Source organism: Caretta caretta, chromosome 1 (assembly GCF_965140235.1).
Source record: "Caretta caretta isolate rCarCar2 chromosome 1, rCarCar1.hap1, whole genome shotgun sequence".
NCBI classification, from domain to species: Eukaryota; Metazoa; Chordata; order Testudines; family Cheloniidae; genus Caretta; species Caretta caretta.
This window is the reverse complement of record NC_134206.1, coordinates 296,876,344-296,895,843: the sequence shown is the minus strand read 5'-3', so window position 1 is coordinate 296,895,843 and position 19,500 is coordinate 296,876,344. Positions and strand designations below refer to the sequence as shown.

The window sequence follows — 19,500 nt, the reverse complement described above, 5'->3', positions numbered from 1 at the left end:
AAGCATACTCAAAAGAATCTACAGAAAGACACTAAACTTACAAATGCAATTGAAGGAAATTTTGGAGGGATTTGACAGATGAGCTGATGGCATTATTGGCACAGTCTCAGTGAAATCTGGCTTGACCTAATTAAGAAATGGAATCACACAAGAACAAAACGGAGGAACTATTCAAAGCAGCTATAGAACATTTCCATTACACAGCCAGTATAACTGATCTCAAAATTTAAAAGGTCATAGGCCAGGGATGGGCAAACTTTTTGGCCCCAGGGCCACATCAGGGTTGCGAAACTGTATGGAGGGCCGGGTAGGGAAGGCTGTGCCTCCCCAAACAACCTGGCCCCCACCCCCTCCCCCTCAGAACCTCCAACCCACCCGACCCCCCTGCTCCTTGTCCCCTGACCCCACCCCCATCCAACCCCCCCTGCTTCCCATCCCCTGACCCCTATCCACACCCCTGCCCCTTGACAGGCCCCCCAGGACTCCCACACCTATCCAACCCCCCCTGCCTCCCGTCCCGAGGGCACCCCCCAGAACCTCCACCCCATCCAACCACCCCCTGCTCCCTCTCCCCTGACTGCCCTCCGGGACCCCCTGCCCCTTATCCAACCCCCCGCCCCCTTACCATGCTGCTCAGAGCAACAGGAGCTCACAGCCCCACTGGAGCCAGCCACGCCACCGGCACTGCCCAGCAGGAGTGGCAGGCCAAAGTGCTAGCGGCGCGGCGGCATCACTGCGGGGGAGGGGACGAGGGCTAGCCTCCCCAGCCAGGAGCTCAGGGGCCAGGCAGGACAGTCCCGCAGGCCAGATGTGGCCCGCGGGCCGTAGTCTGCCCACCTCTGTCATAGGCTGAGACAATGAAAAAGAAGAAGAAACTGAAATTGAATGTGCTTTGCGTTTCATTTGCTAACACTGTCAAGGTCCATCCATCTCCCCCATTTTTTATCCACCATGGGGTGAAAAATGTGGATTTTTTTTCCTCCCCAGGTTGAAGAAAGTCACAACCAATCATGGGAGAGGGTAAGCCTAACTGGTTTAAAGTTGAGGTTTAAGTCTTGAGATTTAGTAGTCTGCGTTTAAATCAGAAGAATATTCTAAAAATAAACAACAACAAACACTGACATTCCCTGAATCATGCAAAATAAAATTAAACTCACACGTATGAAAAATGGCACATGTAGGCTCACAGATCAGTGCACAGCGAGGTTATTGCACTGATGCACATGAAAAGCAAGTACCAGGATGTACAATAAAAAGTCTCAATTTACATAAAAAGTAGCAAATAAGCTGTGAAAATGAAGAAAATTATGATCTGAAAACAGATTTTAGTTTTCTCTAACAATTGAATAATGTGATTTCAAATCTGAGTATCCATTTAAACTTTTATCCACTTAAAACCATTGAACACTTTGGATAGGAAACATTTATTTACCTTTGAACTCTAGCTAACACAGAGGATGACAACAATTCCAGTTCTCGTCTCTTCTGTCTGATCACCGTATGAATTTCTGTAAGTTCTGTACTGCAAGATAAATTTCAGAACTTTTTTTAAACAGTTTGCATTATACCAGTCTTGGATATTATGCATGTCAGTAATTGACACAAGCAAATTTATTAAAAGGCAATTATTCCTAAATTAGTTTTAAAATATTTCTACATGTTTAAAGTTTCAAGATTTTTTCATGCCCACCCACCTGAACATACAACTGAGTAAAAATGTCCCAGAGCATGTTAAGCTATAATTCTAAGGAAAGGCGGGAATTACTAAGATGACAGCAGAATGCAATATCTGACATCTTTTGACTGGGTCATAAACAGACACACAGATTAGGTTTGGGAAGTGATGTGCTGGATTACATCTCATAAGGTTATGAAGGAATTGAGTATGGGACTTTAAATTCATGAACTCCTCAAGAGAAGAGTAGAGTTTCAGCATTCATCAATCCTCTAGAAGACTCCCAAATATACAGCCTGAAGAAAAGGTCTGTGATGAGGTTAAGGAGTGAAGAAACTTGGTTACCCTGACATTTAGTATTGGTAAGCTATATGGGACAAGTGAGGAGGAATTGCATTTCTTAAGTTATACAGTACTAAATAATGACATATAATTTCTCCCTGTTTTGTTATCCAACTAGTGTTCAAGGTTTTCATTATTTTTCTCTTTCTTTAGACATTTTGTATGCATCATGAGTTCCCAAACTTTCCCTTATCATGACCACCCACCTGAACAACCCCAAAATATTTGTGATCTCCTTATTTATTGACTTAAAAGTACTGGGCCATTTAGCAAACGATGGTTCAGGGAGATGGAAAAGTACTCCTCTCTGTGCCAAGATAGATCAACAACAGAAGATTTTCTCTGCTGCATGAGCAACCTAATTTTTTTTTTAAACTCTGCCCTTGCTCTGAATAGTGTTCTCTCATTATTCTGAGAGTCAACTAATATTGGTCTTATCTAACTCAGCAAAGCATTAAGTTAAGCATGTAGTTAAATTCTATTCAAACCAGTGAGACTTAAGCATGTACTCACATGCTTTGGTGAACAGGGATGGATTGCTGAACTGAGGTCTCCATTTCCAATACCAGATTTTAAAGGAAAAATGCAGGCTTTTGTTTAGCAATGAGCGTAAGAAAATTACATGTATTTGGGGGTAATAAAATATAAATGAAAGCATCCCTTAACTGCAATTACAGCATCTACAATGCTAAAACTTACATGGTAATTTGGGTAAAGCGTTAGCAAATACTCACCAATCATTTCTATAGCTGGAGAAGGATTCTCCAGTGGAAGGAGATCTATTGCAAAAATGATTTCTGAAGCACTCATTGGAGCAGGTCTGTCTTCTGGGCTACAAAATAAAATTGTAAATGAAAGAGAGCCAATACTAAATCTTCCGCATCTTTAGCGCTTAATACATAACTGTCCATAGACTTTAAATTACACTGGTAAGATTTCCTTCAGATGTATATTACAGAGGCTTTATAGTTAAAACTGTATTGAGATGTGCAGTTAATGCAGGACTAAAACTTTTATACCCAAATGTTTGAATTCAGTCTCCAAGTTTTATACATATGCTCTTCATTGGCCAATTTAATTTTTCATAGTCAGATTTTCTCTAGCTTTGGTACAGGAAACATTTAAAAATTAGACCCTTTTGAATTTTTTCCAGTCTCATGGTTTTTCCTAACTCCTCTAGCTAATGAGCTACAGTACCAACAAACATCCAAACCCACTCACAGAGACATCGTCAAAAGAGTTTAGAAAGATGACAAGTTTTAAACTTTGTGGGTTTAAGAAAGTTTAAGTTAGGTATCATCACATTAATCATTTTTGCTAGAAAAAGTCAATGCACAAATCAAATTCAGCTACTTCCTTCCTCCAATGATGTCAGCCTGCCTGGAGTCACCAGTTCTACCTAGCACAGAGACCCTAAAGAGGCAGTTGGGGAGCAAGGAGGACTGTAGGTAGGTAGGGACAGATGGGGTCTGTGGGGCATACAGAATTCTACACATCTGCAGTGGGGCAGGGGAGAAGAGGTTTTATAAAGGGACAGGAGAAGCAGCAGCTTTCGGAGCTGTCTGGGATCCCCAGCAAACCAGGCAACAGCACCATGGACAGGAGCATACAAGGAAGGAAGCAGAGAGGGGAACAGATTTTGCAAGGGATGGGGGGAGAATAGGTGTCTATGTCCTGAGAAGAAGTGTTTTTATGTTTGGGGAGAACAGGTCACGGGGGGTGAGTTGAGGATGAGACTTTTCAGAGAAGCCTAGAATTGGGGAGAGCCCCAAGTCTGTACACTCTCAGTGATTGTGCCTCAGCTCACTGCATTTCCAACAAAAAGACACTAAATTCTTCTGAATCGCTTCTGAATGCAAAACTAACCCCAACCTCACGTTTCCCCATGGACAACCACCACTTACGCATATTAATTGCTCATATCACCACAGAAAATGTTACAATGTTGTTGAGGATCAGGTTTTGTATTAGAGTACAATCTAGAGGAATGCTGTGCATCCACTGTGTTGCTGAATAAGTTAGAAGTGTCAAGAACCATCTTGTAGAAGTGCAGAGTCTGTCAGTGATTGCATAATATCATGTGTGGTGTTACAGCATGTTCAATAAGGTTGCCCAAATTGGAGATGTCCTTGCTCTTCAGTGATTGTGATGATGAGTTCTGTACATAAGCAGCCTGAACTTAAATTCTATGAAGTTTCTGGATGGTGGGATAACTAAATCCACTAAGGTCCTTGGGTACATACTTCGTTTTCCTATTGTCCATCACATTTTTGATGCTAGTTAATAAATATCACCAGTAGGTAAAAAAATTAAATTTATCATTACTGTGGTAGTTTGCTTTTGCAATTGTGAAGTTGTGTTTTGTTTTTTAATTCAGGGAAACATGATACAAATCAGCAATTGATTGCAGAGTTCATAGGTAAGTTCATGCTACAGTACATGAACATAAAAATGTGTATTACACTAGCAAATATTTCTCCCAACTTTAGTAAAAATGAACCATAAAAGTTTAATCACAGTTGCTTACAAGAAAGTCTCAGTAATAACAGCAACAGGAGGCAGATTTCAGAGTTCTTATTCCTATGAATAACCCAACAATGCAGGAGACTCAACAGCCCAGTATTGCGGTTTATAAATGCACACCAGATTAAAAATTGGATAATCAATATGGCTGTCAAGTGATTTAAAAAAATTAATCGCGCTGTTAAATATTAATAGATATCATTTATTTAAATACTTTTGATGTTTTCTGTATTTTCAAATATATTGATTTCAATTACAACACAATACCAAGTGAACAGAGCTCACTTTATATTTACTTTTGGACTACAAATATTTGCACTGTAAAAGAGAAACAAAAGAAACAGTATTTCAATTCACCTTATACAAGTACTGTAGTGCAAGGTCTTTATCATTAAAATTGAACTTACAAAAGTAGAATTATATAAAAAGATTAACTACGCTCAAAAATAAAACAATGTAAAACTTTAGAGCCTACCAGTCCACTCAGTCCTACTTCTTGTTCAGCCAATCACTCAGACAAACAAGTCTGTTTACATTTGCAGGAAATAATGCTGCCCACTTCTTGTTTACAATGCCATCTGAAAGTGAGAACAGGCATTCTCATGGCACCGGTGTCACAAGATATTTACGTGCCAGATGTGCTAAACATTCATATGTCCTTCATACTTCGACCACCATTCCATTACAGTGCAAATATTTGCAATAAAAAATAATATAAAGTGAGCACTGTACACTTTGTATTCTGTGTTGTAACTGAAATCAATATATTTAAAAATGTAGAAAAACATCCATAAATATTTATAATAAATTTCAATTGGTATTCTATTATTGTTTAACAGTATGATTAAAAGTGCGATTAATTTTTTTGAGTTAATTGCATGAGTTAACTACAATTAATTGACAGCCCTAATAATCAATATTCCCCTCTTCCCTGGACCAAACAGTAAAGATTTCATGGTTCAAACATTCTGAAAACTACAAAGTGACGCTGTTGTTCACTTGAGAACAATACAAAAAAAAATTCCTGAAGTTTAATGTGTAACCACTGAAGATATTTTTCCCATGTCTATTTGGTGTTCATTATTAGATCTGTGTGAACAACAGAGTATGTGTTTGACGCAAAACTAATGTTTTGTTTCAATTTCAAGTATTTAATTTTTTTTTTTAAATAAAAGGAAAATTCAAAAGCAGGTCATTTCCTTGTGTAGTAACTGCAGTTCTTTGAGACATGTGGTCCATACCTGCATTTCACTGGGGCTACACACGCGATAAGACTGAAAATTTTTTGCTAGCAGTATCTGTTGGTCTGTGACTACGCTCCTCATCTCCTTGTGCTCTGAACTGAGAGTAGAAGGGGCGGTTTGGATTGGCTGCCTCTCCTCCACTGCAAATCATGAGTCAAGAATCTGAAGCAGAGGGGAAGGAGGGAAGGTAGTGGAATACAAACATGGACCACACATCTCAAAGAACCCAGTTACCATACAAGGCAAGAACCTCTTTCTTCAACTCCCTATGTGTATTCCACTATGGGAAACTGAGACAGTACTCACTGAGGAGGAAGGTGTGAGGACCTATGCAGTACTGATGACTGAAGGACTGTCAAACCAAAGGATGTATTTGCTATGGAAACTTGCACTAGGACAATGTCTTGTGACGGTATAGATAGAACCCCTAGTCTCAATTGCTTACCATCTTTTCACTCTTTCCATAGTTAAATATCCGTGAAAACTAGCTATATTTAAAGTAAATAGGTGCTGTAAGTAAACAACAAATAATTTTGTTGTGGATAATTCTGAGCTCTGGATCTCTTCCAGTGATACTAATAGGAGTCTTTTTTCTATTGATTTCTGCTGCAGAAAGACTGGGTACCTTATGTATGTGGCATATTGCCTTCTATTAACAGGTTTCAGCTTCAATGATTAAGATTATTCCAAAGATGGTATAATAAACAGCACTAGGACTGGACACCCAGAGTATTCATCCATCCCAGAGCCAGATTAAGGGGCTGATCCGACATCAAAGGCCTTTTCCCTGGACTTCAGATGCTTTTAAGTGGATGAATGATAATTTTGATATCTGCTTGGGAATGATACCCCAAACAGATCAAAAGACCTGGCTTGTGGGGGCTATCACAGGAAGAGAAAGCCTGGAACTACTTTTGGGCTCCAAGAGGTAAAGGCCCAACACAAGAAACAATCATCCAGAAAACAAATATCCTCAAGGCCCACCAGACACCAGGTATGTGTATCTTACATCAGGAAAACTGGGGCCATGATACCTAAACTATGCATGATACAGAAACCTACAACTATTTAAAAATGTAACTGTCTAAAAACAACTAACAGCAGATAAAGAATTCTTAGGCAAAATCCAAGAAAAACTCTGGGCACAGAGTGAAGGTCTCTATAACCACAGCTAGCGATGAAAAGGAAGAAACTGGCTGGAGACTTCATGGCTTCTTGTGACCTTGGCTCTGAACCTCTGGTGTAACATTAAATTATACAAAGAAAGCAAAAGAACTGGAAGATGCTAATTCGTTATCTTCAGATAATCCCACAAAAATGGAGTTTTTCTAAATCTGAATGTTTATTCGCATAGCAAATTACTTGGTTAAGTACATCTGCTGATTCAGGCATTCCTCTCTCCGTGGCCTTCATATTTTAATTTCTCTGCCTAAGGGCTTGTGGCTGATGTTGCAAGTTGGTGAGAAGATAAAGTTCCAAGCTATTTTTCTTTAGAGAAGACCTTTCTTTGAGCTCTCCAGATGCCACAAGCTAAGACTTGGAAATATACTGCAACTTACTTTTAGGTATTTGCAGGGTACCCTTGTGACATTTTAGTGTAAGTGAACAAAATGGACCAGTATAAAACTGTATTGCAGGCAGACTGTCAAAGTTCACATAACCAGTATTACTTAAATCACTTGCTAATTTTTTTTAAATAACTACAGATATGCAGTATTTTAGATAAAACAGACAAGTTAACTTTCAAAATAATTTACAGTGTAAAAAACTTGACACTTTCACTTCCTAGTTAGTTTCAACCACGATATTTCCTCCAGTTATTTGAACAAACCTTGTTTATCTTCACAGATGCAGTTTCCTTATTTCTTTCATCATCTGAAATACCACCTGTGCAAAAATCAAGATGACACGCTTTGGTCTAAATTTTAACACATTTTGCTCTTTTTTAATTGTATGTTTAAGAGCATTAATGCAACAGCATTATAATATGCACTGTCAAGTGAGACTCTCTCCAAATACTACTACTACTTTTTTTTAAACTGTTACAGGCAAGAGCCAAGAAGTAATTTACAGAGAATAACCAGTAAAAATTGTTGGGAACTGCTTTGAGAGGAAATTGCTACTAGCGCATATAAGACTGGAAAATGAAATACTGAGTAGTCCATTAATTTATATAAATCAGAACATAAACATATAATCTCATTTTGAGAGAGAGAGAGAGAGAGAGAGAGGCACACCGATCAAACTAGGTTTATGTTGTGATATATACTTTTCCACAAAGAATTTCTCAGCAGTCAATTGGAGAGATGCTTATAGAACTAAATTTATGCATTCCAGATTACCAGAGTTATTCAGTTTTTATTTAGAAACGAAATAGATTATTAAAGCAATTCTTAAACTTGTCCATGGACCAACTGCTTGTAAACCAGAGAGATCGAGCTAGTCAAAGTAATAGCTCTCCTTATTTCCAACCACTAAACTACCTTCACAGACAGTGAAAAATACGACACCACTTTCCTAATATGACGGTAATAGAAAGAATAAAATACAATAAATACACAGCAATTGCTATACCTGACACCAGGATTATATGCAATAATGAGTGGGAGGAGAGGGGATACAAAATTGGGAAAGAGAGAAAAAGGGATCAATGACACAATATTTCTTCTATTTAGTTACGGCCAACACTATGAAAGGGTTTGTGAACTCATGGATTATTGAAAAAACTGACAATATTGTCAAGATACACGGCTGATTTAACAAACTGTCCATGTATACCATTTCCATTAATTGTACTGGGAGTTCTGAGGTTTTGAAGAGCCACAAAAATGATTCAAGGGCTGGAGAAAATTCCTTACAATGAGAGGCTTACAGAGCTCAGTGTGTTTAGTTTATAAAAAAGAAAGCTGAGAGGTGACTTAATCAGTGTATAAATACTTCCATGGGGAGAAAATACCAGGTACTAAAGGGCTCTTTAATCTAGTGGAGAAAGACATAACAAGCACCAATGCTGGAAGTAGAAGCTAGACGAATTCTAACAGGAAATAAGGCACCCATTTTTAACAGTGAGCATGATTAAACAGTGGAACAAACTGCCAAGGGAAGCAGTGGATTTTACAACTCTTGATGTCTTCTAATCAAGACTTGATGCCTTTCTGGAAGGTATGTTTTTAATTAAACAAGTTACTGGGCTCAGTACAAGATAACTGGGTGAAATTTAATGGCCTGTGATATACAGGAGGTCACAGCAGATGATTTAAGCCTTCTGCTTGAAGCTCTGTGAAGGTCCATAAAGCCTGCATTTCACCACCAGATAAAAAGAATGTTTTCCAATCACTTCAAGAGAAAATCTAAGGGTATGTCTACACTGCAATAAGACCCATGGCACAGCTGCGGCTGGCCCGGGTCAGCTGACTTGGGCTTGTGGGACTACAAACTGCAGGTTAGATGCCTGGGCTTGAGCTGGTTCCTGGGCTCTGAGACCTTCTCCCTAAAGGGACTCGGACCCCGAACTCCAGCCTAAACCTGAACATCTGACCTGCAGTTTGTAGCCCCACAGCTCGAGGCCCATGAACCTGAGTCAATTAACATGGGCTCTGAGACTCAGTGCTAAGGTTTTGGGGGGTGTTTTTTTTTGTTTTTTTTTTTTGCAATGTAGCTGTACTGTAACAGATCAACTTCAATATCACAAGCCAACTTTAAGTGTTATTATTTATAGCTATTAATAAAATATAACAAAGAAAATGTCATTTTGCAATTTTGTCTCTACATTATATCAGATTAAATGGCTACTGTCAAGCAAAGGAAACTTCTTAAAATAACTGTTGTAGCACCGTAGGTTAATAATTTTTTAAAATCACTTCAATACTGTTTACTTTCTAAGCTACCTGATAATGGCCTTTTTCCAAGTAGGCTACAGTTTCCAAAATTTGGCTGAATTTTGTGAACTATAAAGCTCTTAAAAAAAGCGATGCTGGTACTATTAACTAGAGAAAGGCTCTCTGAAAATGTCCCCCCCCCAAATACTGCTAAAGCAACTCAGTTCTGAACTGCTATAACCTAGTTCTGGGCTTCCTGTTAGCAGAGACTACCAATGTGTTGACTTCTGATAAACTGTGCAGTGGCTCCATGGTGCAGAACACCACCTGGTAGGTTGAAACCAAATCCATTTCACTTGTGATATACGCCAGTTTCATTATGATTAAAAAGAAAGCTTTCATATTAACTTACACAGTATAGCGTATATATAGTTCTACCAAAACCAGAAGTTTTCCCTTTACATCCAAATTCTGAATAATAGAAAGATGGGTTCCATTTGTACATGTAAATGATACAAGATTGACAGAATCTTAAAAGAACTATGAAAACGAAGGTAAGAAAATAATCCTAGCATATGGGGGTGGCTCTACAAGTAACAACAAGAGAAAGAAAAGTATCAACTTACTATAGTTCTTCAAACCTTTACAGAGTTTTTCTATTAATGGTCCTTTGTCAGCACGTGCATCCCTTCTGTAATATTAATGAAGAGTTATTTGCAATAGCACCTATGGGTACTACTGCACTAGACACACACAGTCACTGCCCTAAAGAGCTTTAAAACCTTGGTAGGTTTAAAGCACTTGGATTGTTAAGGATCAGACTGCAGGACCAGAGCCAAGATTTGCAACTTCACATCATCTGCAATGCAAAATTTTGCATTAACTGGCCCTGTTTCAAGCAATTAGCCTTATAATTGCAAAGAATCAAAAAACTTTCACTATATTATCAATTATTAGATCAATTTGAGAACCACTGAGAAACAATGTACTGGGTATACAGACTATTTTATTTGTTACTATTTTTCAAAGAGCACCAAGTGAAGATCTCGCATGTTTTTAATTTTCAGCAAAACTTTGCAGTTAATCTTTTAATAGTTTTAGAAATTTAAAAAGGGAATTTAAAACTTTATTCAGGAAAATACATCGACGCTGGTTTTCAAATAAGCTAGTTTATTTTAAGAATCCAGTATACAGCTCTTGGTGAATTCGCTTACTATATTTTGGCACATAAAACTTTAATATTTAAATCTGCATGCTTGCATATCAGAGAAACAGCTGCTAATTGCTTTCTGAGCTACTGTAAGTTCTGAAATCACAACTTAGACGAAATCAGAAGCAACAAAGTCAGCAAAGTATTATTGTGACTCCTTCACTGTTCTATTCATAGATTAATTTATAGTCAATTTATTTTGCTGTTGAATAAGCTCATTTAGACATGGAAGTAAGAACCATAAACAGAGTTAAGTAAAGCGCTACACCACCAAACTAGTGCTTATACCAATGGTGTAGAGACTTTACAATATACCAAAAATTTAATAGGACACTAGCATCCCTTCCTCCATATGGATCAGTAAAAGCTAATGACTTTTTTTTTTTAAAGCAATGCCATATGCACCATTTTTAACCATGATCAGGTTTCTTTCAATGTATAAAGAGATGACTTATGTTCATCTGACTGTATTGCCAGAGATCCCATTAGCAAGGTAATGGAGGGGAAGTGCTTTTACTTTGGTGGCAAGAGCTTTTCCCCATAAGGGGCCATATCCATTATACATCTAAAGTTAATATTTTCAAAGCAGTGTAGGTGATTTAGCCATACATCCCCTTCATTAAAATTAATAGAAGATGTGTTAAATCCCCAACCTGGTTTGAAAATATCAGCCTATATAAATTCATAAGTTTTTTTACACGTCATTTCATAGGTTGTATTAAAAGGAGAATCATGAAAATATTAGAAATTTAATTTCACCGCAATCTACCCATATTTCTTTAGTGCCTTGATAAAATTACTCAGCAAAGGCATAGATGCATGCAGTTAGTTGCCTTCTAAAGAACCTCCCAGCCCAGGTATCAATGGTTAACAGCAAATGGTGACTCTTAACCCATTATCCAATATTTACTACAATCAAGCAGACACGGCATCATTATCAAATTTATGTACCACTTACGGGAGAATGGGACATTTTGCACTCCATATCTAAAACTTATTAAAATTGAAAAAGATGCTCAAAACTGTCTCCAATCTGTAAATTTGATAGCCATATTTATATTTGGGATTCAGATATTACCACATATTACATTCAGAGCACAACCAACCTCATAAAGATTTTTGTATTCATGTGGTAATATTTTTCCTTATTGCAGCAGCAGTTTTCTTTTTCTCCCTTCTCCCTTAGTTGAATCTTCTCCTGAACCTGCAATAAAAAAAATGAAGTCAGTCTTGGAACTAGAGCGCACAGTATAATGTGTAAAAATTATTATTTGAAAACTAATGAATGAGGACTTATTTATTCCTGAATCTTACAAGCTCCACTAGGAAAGTACGAAAAACTTCCTTAAGAGATAGCTATTTGGATCCCAAAATGTACAGGTCTTGTCAGGTATTTTTATAAATCTTAATTTGATATATAAGGACTTACTGCCTTGTCAATCATGCATTTAAATTCTGCAATATCAAAGTGGTTACATAATCTGTCAAGATTCAGATTTTCATAGCAAGTAATTCCATTATTATCCATCCAAGTTTGTTAAAAGACAGCATTATGTTTTCCCAATCAGAAATAGTTAGTTACAGTTACAATGGTTCTTTGAGATGTGATGCAGACATGTAATACACTTAGGTGTGTGCACACCCAGCACACCAGAGCCAGAGATTTTGCCTAGCGGTACCCGCAGAGGGATGGTGCACACAATTCATGGCTGTGGAACCTCTCTGGGGTTATATAAGGCAGTGCTGCCCTGAGTGGCCTCAGTTCCTTTGCACCAAACCCCCATATAAGGGGACTCCGACGCAGAGGCAATGGAGGGTGGGTAGTGGAATACATGTCTACATCGCATCTTGTAGAACCAGTTACAGTAATCAATCGTTATTTCTTCTTTGAGTAGATGCAGATCTTTATTCCACCTAGGTGACTTGCAAGCAGTATCCCTTCCAGAAGGTGGGACTATGAGTCTACTGAAGTAGGGATCGTAGTACTGCCCTTCCTAAGTTTGTGTCCACTCTGGAAGATGCGGCAATAGCATAATGTCTGTAAATGTACGTATGGACAACCACATTACTGCCCTGCAAATGTCCACTATGGAACTGTCATTGAGGAATTCTACTGACATTGCTTACGCTCTCGTCGAATGAGCTTGTACCTGCTGAGGAGGCACAGCCGAAGCTATCTCATATACTGCCTTCATACATGCAATGAGACTATGAGGATAACCTTCGCGTGATCCGCCTTGAGCTTGACGGTGACCTGGGGAATGACTTGGATTGGGGGCAAGGCATACAAGAGAGTTGATTGCCAACTTTAGTGGAAAGCATCTGAGAGGGAGCCTGGACGGAGCCCCCCCCGAAGAGCAGAACATCTGACATTTCCCGTTTTCCCTTGTGGCAAACAGATTGACCATGGTAATGCCCCACACTGCAAAGACAACCTGGAGAACACTAGTCTTCAGGGACCACACGTGACTCAGGGAAAAATACCTGCTAAGGTGGTCGTGAGATGATTCTGAACCCAGGGTAAGTGGACAGCTATCAGAGTAATGTCCTCCTCAGTGCAAAATTGCCACAGATTGATTGCCTCTAGGCCAGGGGTCTCAAAGTCCCGGCCTGAGGGCCATCTGCAGCCTGAGAACCTCCCCACTGCTGCCGGCGGAGGAGAGATGCAGCTACACCGCCCCCTGCAGCTCCCATTGGCTCAGGGACAGTGATACCATCACTAGTCGCCGGGCAGAGTCAGCCATGGAGGCGTCACTTTTTTCCCCACCATGAATATAAACAAGTCAAAATTCCGAACACAACTATCTGATGCACACCTTGCTGCAATCCTGAAGGTTTCAACTGCTTAGCCACTGAGGTCAAACATCAACAAACTCACAGAACTGAAGCATTGCCAGGCGTCTGGCAAACACTAAAAACACTGGCAGGCGAAGAATTGTATGAAGTTGTATGACAGTTTTATTATTTCTAAGAAAACGAAAATAAAAAATACAATATAAACGTTTTCTTTTCTGAACACCATCTTCAGTAACATTATTGGCCCACTGGGAGGATTTGAGGACTGGCACTGGCCCTAAGGTAAACTGAGTTTGAGACCCCGCTCTAGGCTGAGCAACCTGGAATGTGCTTCCCCAGCTTGTTCACACAGTACTTCACAGTGGTATTGTAGGTGAGCAAGTGAACCACTGAGTGTCTTATACAGTACTGGAAGGCACAGTATGAATTGTGGATGGCCTGAAGCTCCAGCATGTTGATATGGAGCAAGGCCTCCCGCTTCAACCACAATGCCTGTACCTTCAGCAAGGCCAGGTGTGCCCCCCAACCTAGCTGGGAAGCGCTGGTGATCACTTACTAGGTGGGTGAGGGCTGGGTGAAAGGAACTCCCAGGCAAACATTCTATGGGCACATCCACCACTGTAAGGAGTCTAGTTCTAGCGGAAAGAGATGAACTAGTCTTTCCAGCAAACGAAGGTTGGGGTGGTAGACCATCTTGACACACATCTGAAGGAGGCAGAGGTTCAGCCTCGCTAACTGAACCACCTGCATGCAAACGGATACGTGCCTCCATAGGCTCAGACACACCCGGACTGTCATGGAAGACAGAGATTGCAGACTGAGGCAGACCCATCAAATTGTCTGAAAGCAGTCAATCAGTAGGAATGATCTTGTGGAATCTAAGGACCCCAATGAACTTGACTTTTTGAGTGGGAGCCAAAGCTGACTTTCCAGCATTTAGAATGACGTCCAGACGGTTAAGCAAGTGCAATGTGGTACTGATGTGAGTGAGAACTTCCTCTCTGGATCTGCCCCTCAACCAGTCATTGAGGTACAGGAAGATATGGATTCCCTGATATATAGTAACCACACCACGCAATTGGTGAAGACTCAGGGAGTGTAAGAGAGGCTGAACAGCAGCACTGTGTATTGAAAATGGTGCTCTACAATGAAACAAAAGATTTGCCTGTGGCTGAGCAGAATTGCTACACAGAAGTTGTTTGCTAGAAGCTGAGAATGGGCGACAGGCAATGGATCACTTGATACCTGTTCTGTTCATTCCCTCTGGGGCAGCCTCCATTGGCCACTGTCAGAAGATAGCATACTGGGCTAGATGGACCTTTGGTCTGATCCAGTATGGCTGTTCTTATGAAGTAGGGGTCCTGGAGGTCAAAGCAGTGAACCAATCGTTCTGAGAGAACACAGGGAGGACAGTCGAAAGAGTGACCGTTTGGAACCTCATATATCTGATATGTTTGCTGAGGCTGCAAAAGGTCAAGGATAGGTCTCAGCCTCCTTTGGATTTGGGTATCAAGTAGTACTGGGAGTAGAAGCCAGGACCTCAGTGTTCCAGTGGAATTTCCTCCACCACTCCCAACACCAATGCTTGGTGAACAGTATCTCATGAGGGGGTCCCTGAAGAGGGACAGGAAGGGAGGGTGGGGAGGAGGTTTGGAGACAAATTGGATGGCATTACCCAATCTAACAGAGTCCAGGACCCAGATGTTGGAAGTAATCAAGCCCCAACCGCTATAAAAAGGGTCAGTCTGTCCCCAAAGGGATGGGAAGATGAGGAGGCAGGAGTAACGATTGGAACAGTACTCGGGACCAAGTAGTCAAAAGGGCATTTAGATGCCACCGAGGGATGGTGCGTAGGCTGGCTGAACCGCTTTCTCTTTTGGGATCTATCCCTCTTCTTAGGTCAGTTCTGCTGCTTCAGGGGAAAGGGCTTCACAAAGTTACACAGTGGGCGATACTGCTGATGCTGAGCACCGTAGTGGTGCCTGTGCACTGGCACGGTGTACATGCCCACGATCTCAGGATAGCCCTAGAGTCCTTGAAGGAGTCAAGGATTTCATTGGTCTTGTCTGCAAACAGGGTTCACCTGTTGAAAGGCAAGTCCTCAATCATCAGGTGCAACGCTGGAATTTAGCGGACACTAAGTCCTCCTCATAGTGACCGCAGAGGCCATCACCCTGGCCAAAGTGTCTGTAATGTCAAGGGTGGACCGCAGAGATGTTCTGGCCACCAAGCAGCCTTTCTTGACAAAAGCTGGTCCACAAACATGAATATAAGGGCCGAACTAAGGAAGTTATATTTGGACAGCAACACTGTTGGTTAGCAATTGACATCCATAGGGATGAGGATGTGTAGACTTTCCTGCCCAAAAAGTCCAATCACTTAGAGTCTCTGTCCTTGGGGGTGGACTTCATTGGTTTGAGGAGCGTGTCATTGATTGGGAGGGCAACTCTCCCAAGGGCAGATGGCTGCAAAAAGTCCACCAATTTGTGGGTGTTCTTATGCAGGAACTCTGCCTGGATGCCCACGGATGAGGCCACAAGGCATAAAGGTCTTGATATCTCTTGAGGTCTCTGTTATTGAAGGGAAGGATTAACTCAGTACTATAGCGTCATCCAGAGACGAGGACAAAGCTCTTAATTGAGCCAAGGCTGGATCTTGTCTTAGGGATGATGCACCCAGACAAGAGGGCTCTGGAGGCTCCATGGGGAGGAAAACGGCTGATTTCTGCATCCACAGCTGATCTACAGCCATCACTGCAGAGCTAGCAGATGATTTAGTCTTTGAGCGAGATGAATAGCAGGTCTTGCAGGAACGAGGGGCATCCCACTCATTCCAAGGGGGCCACAGATATGGATAGGGCATTGGTGGCCAGTAGGCGCCTGGCCAGGGAGCGCTTGCCAATGTTACGGACCGTAACAGTCCATCAGTGGTCCTCAGTGTTCACTGGACGATGCAGAGCAGGACAACCTTGACTTGGCTGTGGAAGAGTTCTGGGATTCCGGCAAGGCGGGGCACAGCTAAACCAGAGGGAGCAAGGAAGTGATCCGTTTCAGCTATTGTCCAGAATGAGGCAGGAAGCAGTGCATCAGATGGAGGTGATACTGTTGGTACTGAACCTACTAGTGCCGAACGCAGAGTTGTAAACAGTGGCACCGAAGTACCCGACTGTACCGACACTGAGGGTGGTGAAAGCTGGCAGGGAAACACATGTGGCAGTGCTGAGGAGGTTCCTCATACCAATTCTGATACTAACTCTACCCCCACTACTGGAAGAAGAGCACTGGGATGAACTGCTGACAGCGGCTTGCTCCACTGGAGGGGCTATAGGTGGTGCAGCTCTGGGAAAATCCTGATCCTGGACCAGTGGTGAAGTTGGGACCAAAAGGCACATGATGTCTGCGGCCGTCTGATATGCTGACGACATGGACACAGTCAGTACCAACATCCCCCTCGTTGGTACCAGACTCAACAGAGACTGGAACCAGAGTCAACGGTACAGGGTTTCTGACTTTCCCTCTTTATACTGTAGCAGGCTTAAAGCTACCTGTGCCATCCTGACCGCCAGCACCAGCTCCGTGCCAGTCCATGCTTTTTCTGGGGGAGGCAAAAAAGAGTCACCCTGAGACCTGGAGCGGTCTTGATTGATCTTATGTGACCTTTTCCTTGGCACAATTGACAGGGAACAGCTCCTCCACTTCTTTGGAGAGGCGCTACTCCCGAACATGAAGCAGACACACTCTCAGAGCCCGAGAGTGACTATCAGCTGGATGACAGCATTGGTACTGGATCAGGCCACATGACCTGTTCAAGCAGATGCTGCCTGAGGTGAAGGTTCCTGCAGATCAAACAGTGCTCTTTGAGGTGGGCCTTATCAAGACAAAGCAGGCACTGTGTGTGGGGATCGTTATTAGGGATCGCTCTCCTATACGAAGGACAGTGTTTAAACCCCCAGTGAGGGTATCACCAGGGGAAAAAACACTAGAACTAACCAACACTAAAACTACTAACACTAATTATATACAATAAAAATCTAGACTGATTGTGTGGTTGTAACCTCACAACCTTGCAGAGCTCCAACTCCAGACACAGGCGGTAAGAAGGAACGCGGGGGGGGGGGTGCGAGAGGGAGGGGAGGAGGAAGGGGGCGCATGGACAGCACCTCCTAATATAACCAGGGAAGGGACCACAGCCTCTACGGGTACTGCTAGGCAAAATCTCCGGCTTTGGTGCGCTGGTCATGTACACAACAAAGTGGAATACACATCTGCATCTACTTGAAGAAAGACAAATTAGCAAATATGAAGTCTCTAGTTTAAGCTGTTTTTGCAGTGCAAAAATTGAACACTTTCCAAATTAGAACAGTCACCCACCCCCACCATAGTTTCATCTCTTAAAAGGACCGTGCCCGATTATCTCAGTCATTCCAACAAAGGTTCTCCTGTTGGTTACAGACAACATGAGAGATTTCCGATAAAGAGGAGCTTTGAGAAAGTATGTGAAAATGGGAAGGAGCACTGTTGCCATTACAAGACCAACTTTCAATTAAGTTAGAGTCTTAATCAGGGAGTTTCTACCATGGCCCCACAACAAGTTTCTGCATTTTATTACACTTGATCATAATCCTTCATCTTTATACTTTTGTGTATTCCTTGTTCTAGACTCAACTTTTAAAATACTTCTGACACATGAAAAATCATCAAGTAATCCATATATTACTTATATAGTTAGGCCACTGGTGTGCTGATATCACAGCCTATCACGCTAACGAATATTTTCTCATTGTTTCCTTGTATTCCCTCCCATCTGTCAGTATCCATCTGTTGTCTCTTGTCTTGTACTTAGCTTGTAAGATCTTTAGGACAGAGACCTTCTTTTTGTTGGGTTTGCACAGACCTCAGTGCAATGGGGTCCCAGTCCATGACTGGGGTTCCTGGGCACTATGGTTATACAATAAATAATTATCCTATTGTAATACTCAAACTAGTCATATATCAGGAACACTAAACAATAGATCATTATGCTTCACACAAAATTTTGTTTGTGGCCTCATGCAAATCTTACTCATAACTGTCCTGCTAGATGAACATCCAGAATTTTTGCTGTTTTAAAAGCCCTATTTTGCTGCCCCGTTTGCCAGCTGATAATGCAATTATTTTGAACATTCACAGATAAGACCAGAAGGAGCCATTGTGATTTAGTCTGACCTCCTGTCTAACACAGATCACATAACTTGTTTAAACTATAGCATCTCTTTTAGAAAAACTTCACCTTTTGATTTAAAGATCACCAGTGATGGAGAATCCACTACAACCCTTGGTAAGCTGTTCCAATGTTTAATTACTCTTGTTCTTTAAAAAAACCCACACCTTATTTCCAGTCTGAATATGTCTAGCATCAACTGCCAGCTATTGGCTGCTAGACTGAATATCTGTTTCCCATATAGACTGTGATCTAGTCACTCCTTAACAGTCTCTGTGACATTAGAAGCTAGGTTTATCTTCTCCCACAACCAATACAAAACCCTCATCCTCAAAAACTTAGTTTATCTTGCATCAGCCACTTCCTTGGTTCTTCAGAAGAGAATTCAGGAATAAAATGGGATTGAAAAGTAGTTTTCTATTGATGGGAGGCAGGCTATTGGCTATACGTCAATGATAACAGAATCAAAGACAAACTGCATTGCCAGGAGACACTAGAAACAGCTGACAGGAATTGGTCACCTGATAATTAGTGTCTCAACCTGATATTCCACTGAACTGCAAAAAAACTACCTCACTGCTTCTGAAGAATGCTGAAGCCAGCTTGCTTTGCTGTGTTAGCCACAAGAAGTACACTACATAAGAATTGCACTAGGCATATTTACTTGCTTCCCGCTGCAATTCAAGATGTTGA

General features: G+C 41.2%; 1 protein-coding gene across 3 annotated transcripts in view; it reads right to left on the bottom strand.

The window, feature by feature from the left end:
• Positions 1–19,500, bottom strand: part of SCAF11 (SR-related CTD associated factor 11) — a 71,236-nt gene that overhangs the window by 18,336 nt on the left and 33,400 nt on the right. For all 3 annotated transcript variants that reach the window (XM_048835984.2, XM_048835979.2, XM_075124389.1), the window contains 5 exons: positions 11,919–12,016; positions 10,229–10,293; positions 7,616–7,671; positions 2,752–2,849; positions 1,433–1,522 (listed from right to left, as the gene is read on the bottom strand). In XM_048835984.2, coding sequence (XP_048691941.2) covers positions 1,433–1,522; positions 2,752–2,849; positions 7,616–7,671; positions 10,229–10,293; positions 11,919–12,016 — 407 coding nt within the window. The remainder of the gene's footprint in view (positions 1–1,432; positions 1,523–2,751; positions 2,850–7,615; positions 7,672–10,228; positions 10,294–11,918; positions 12,017–19,500) is intronic.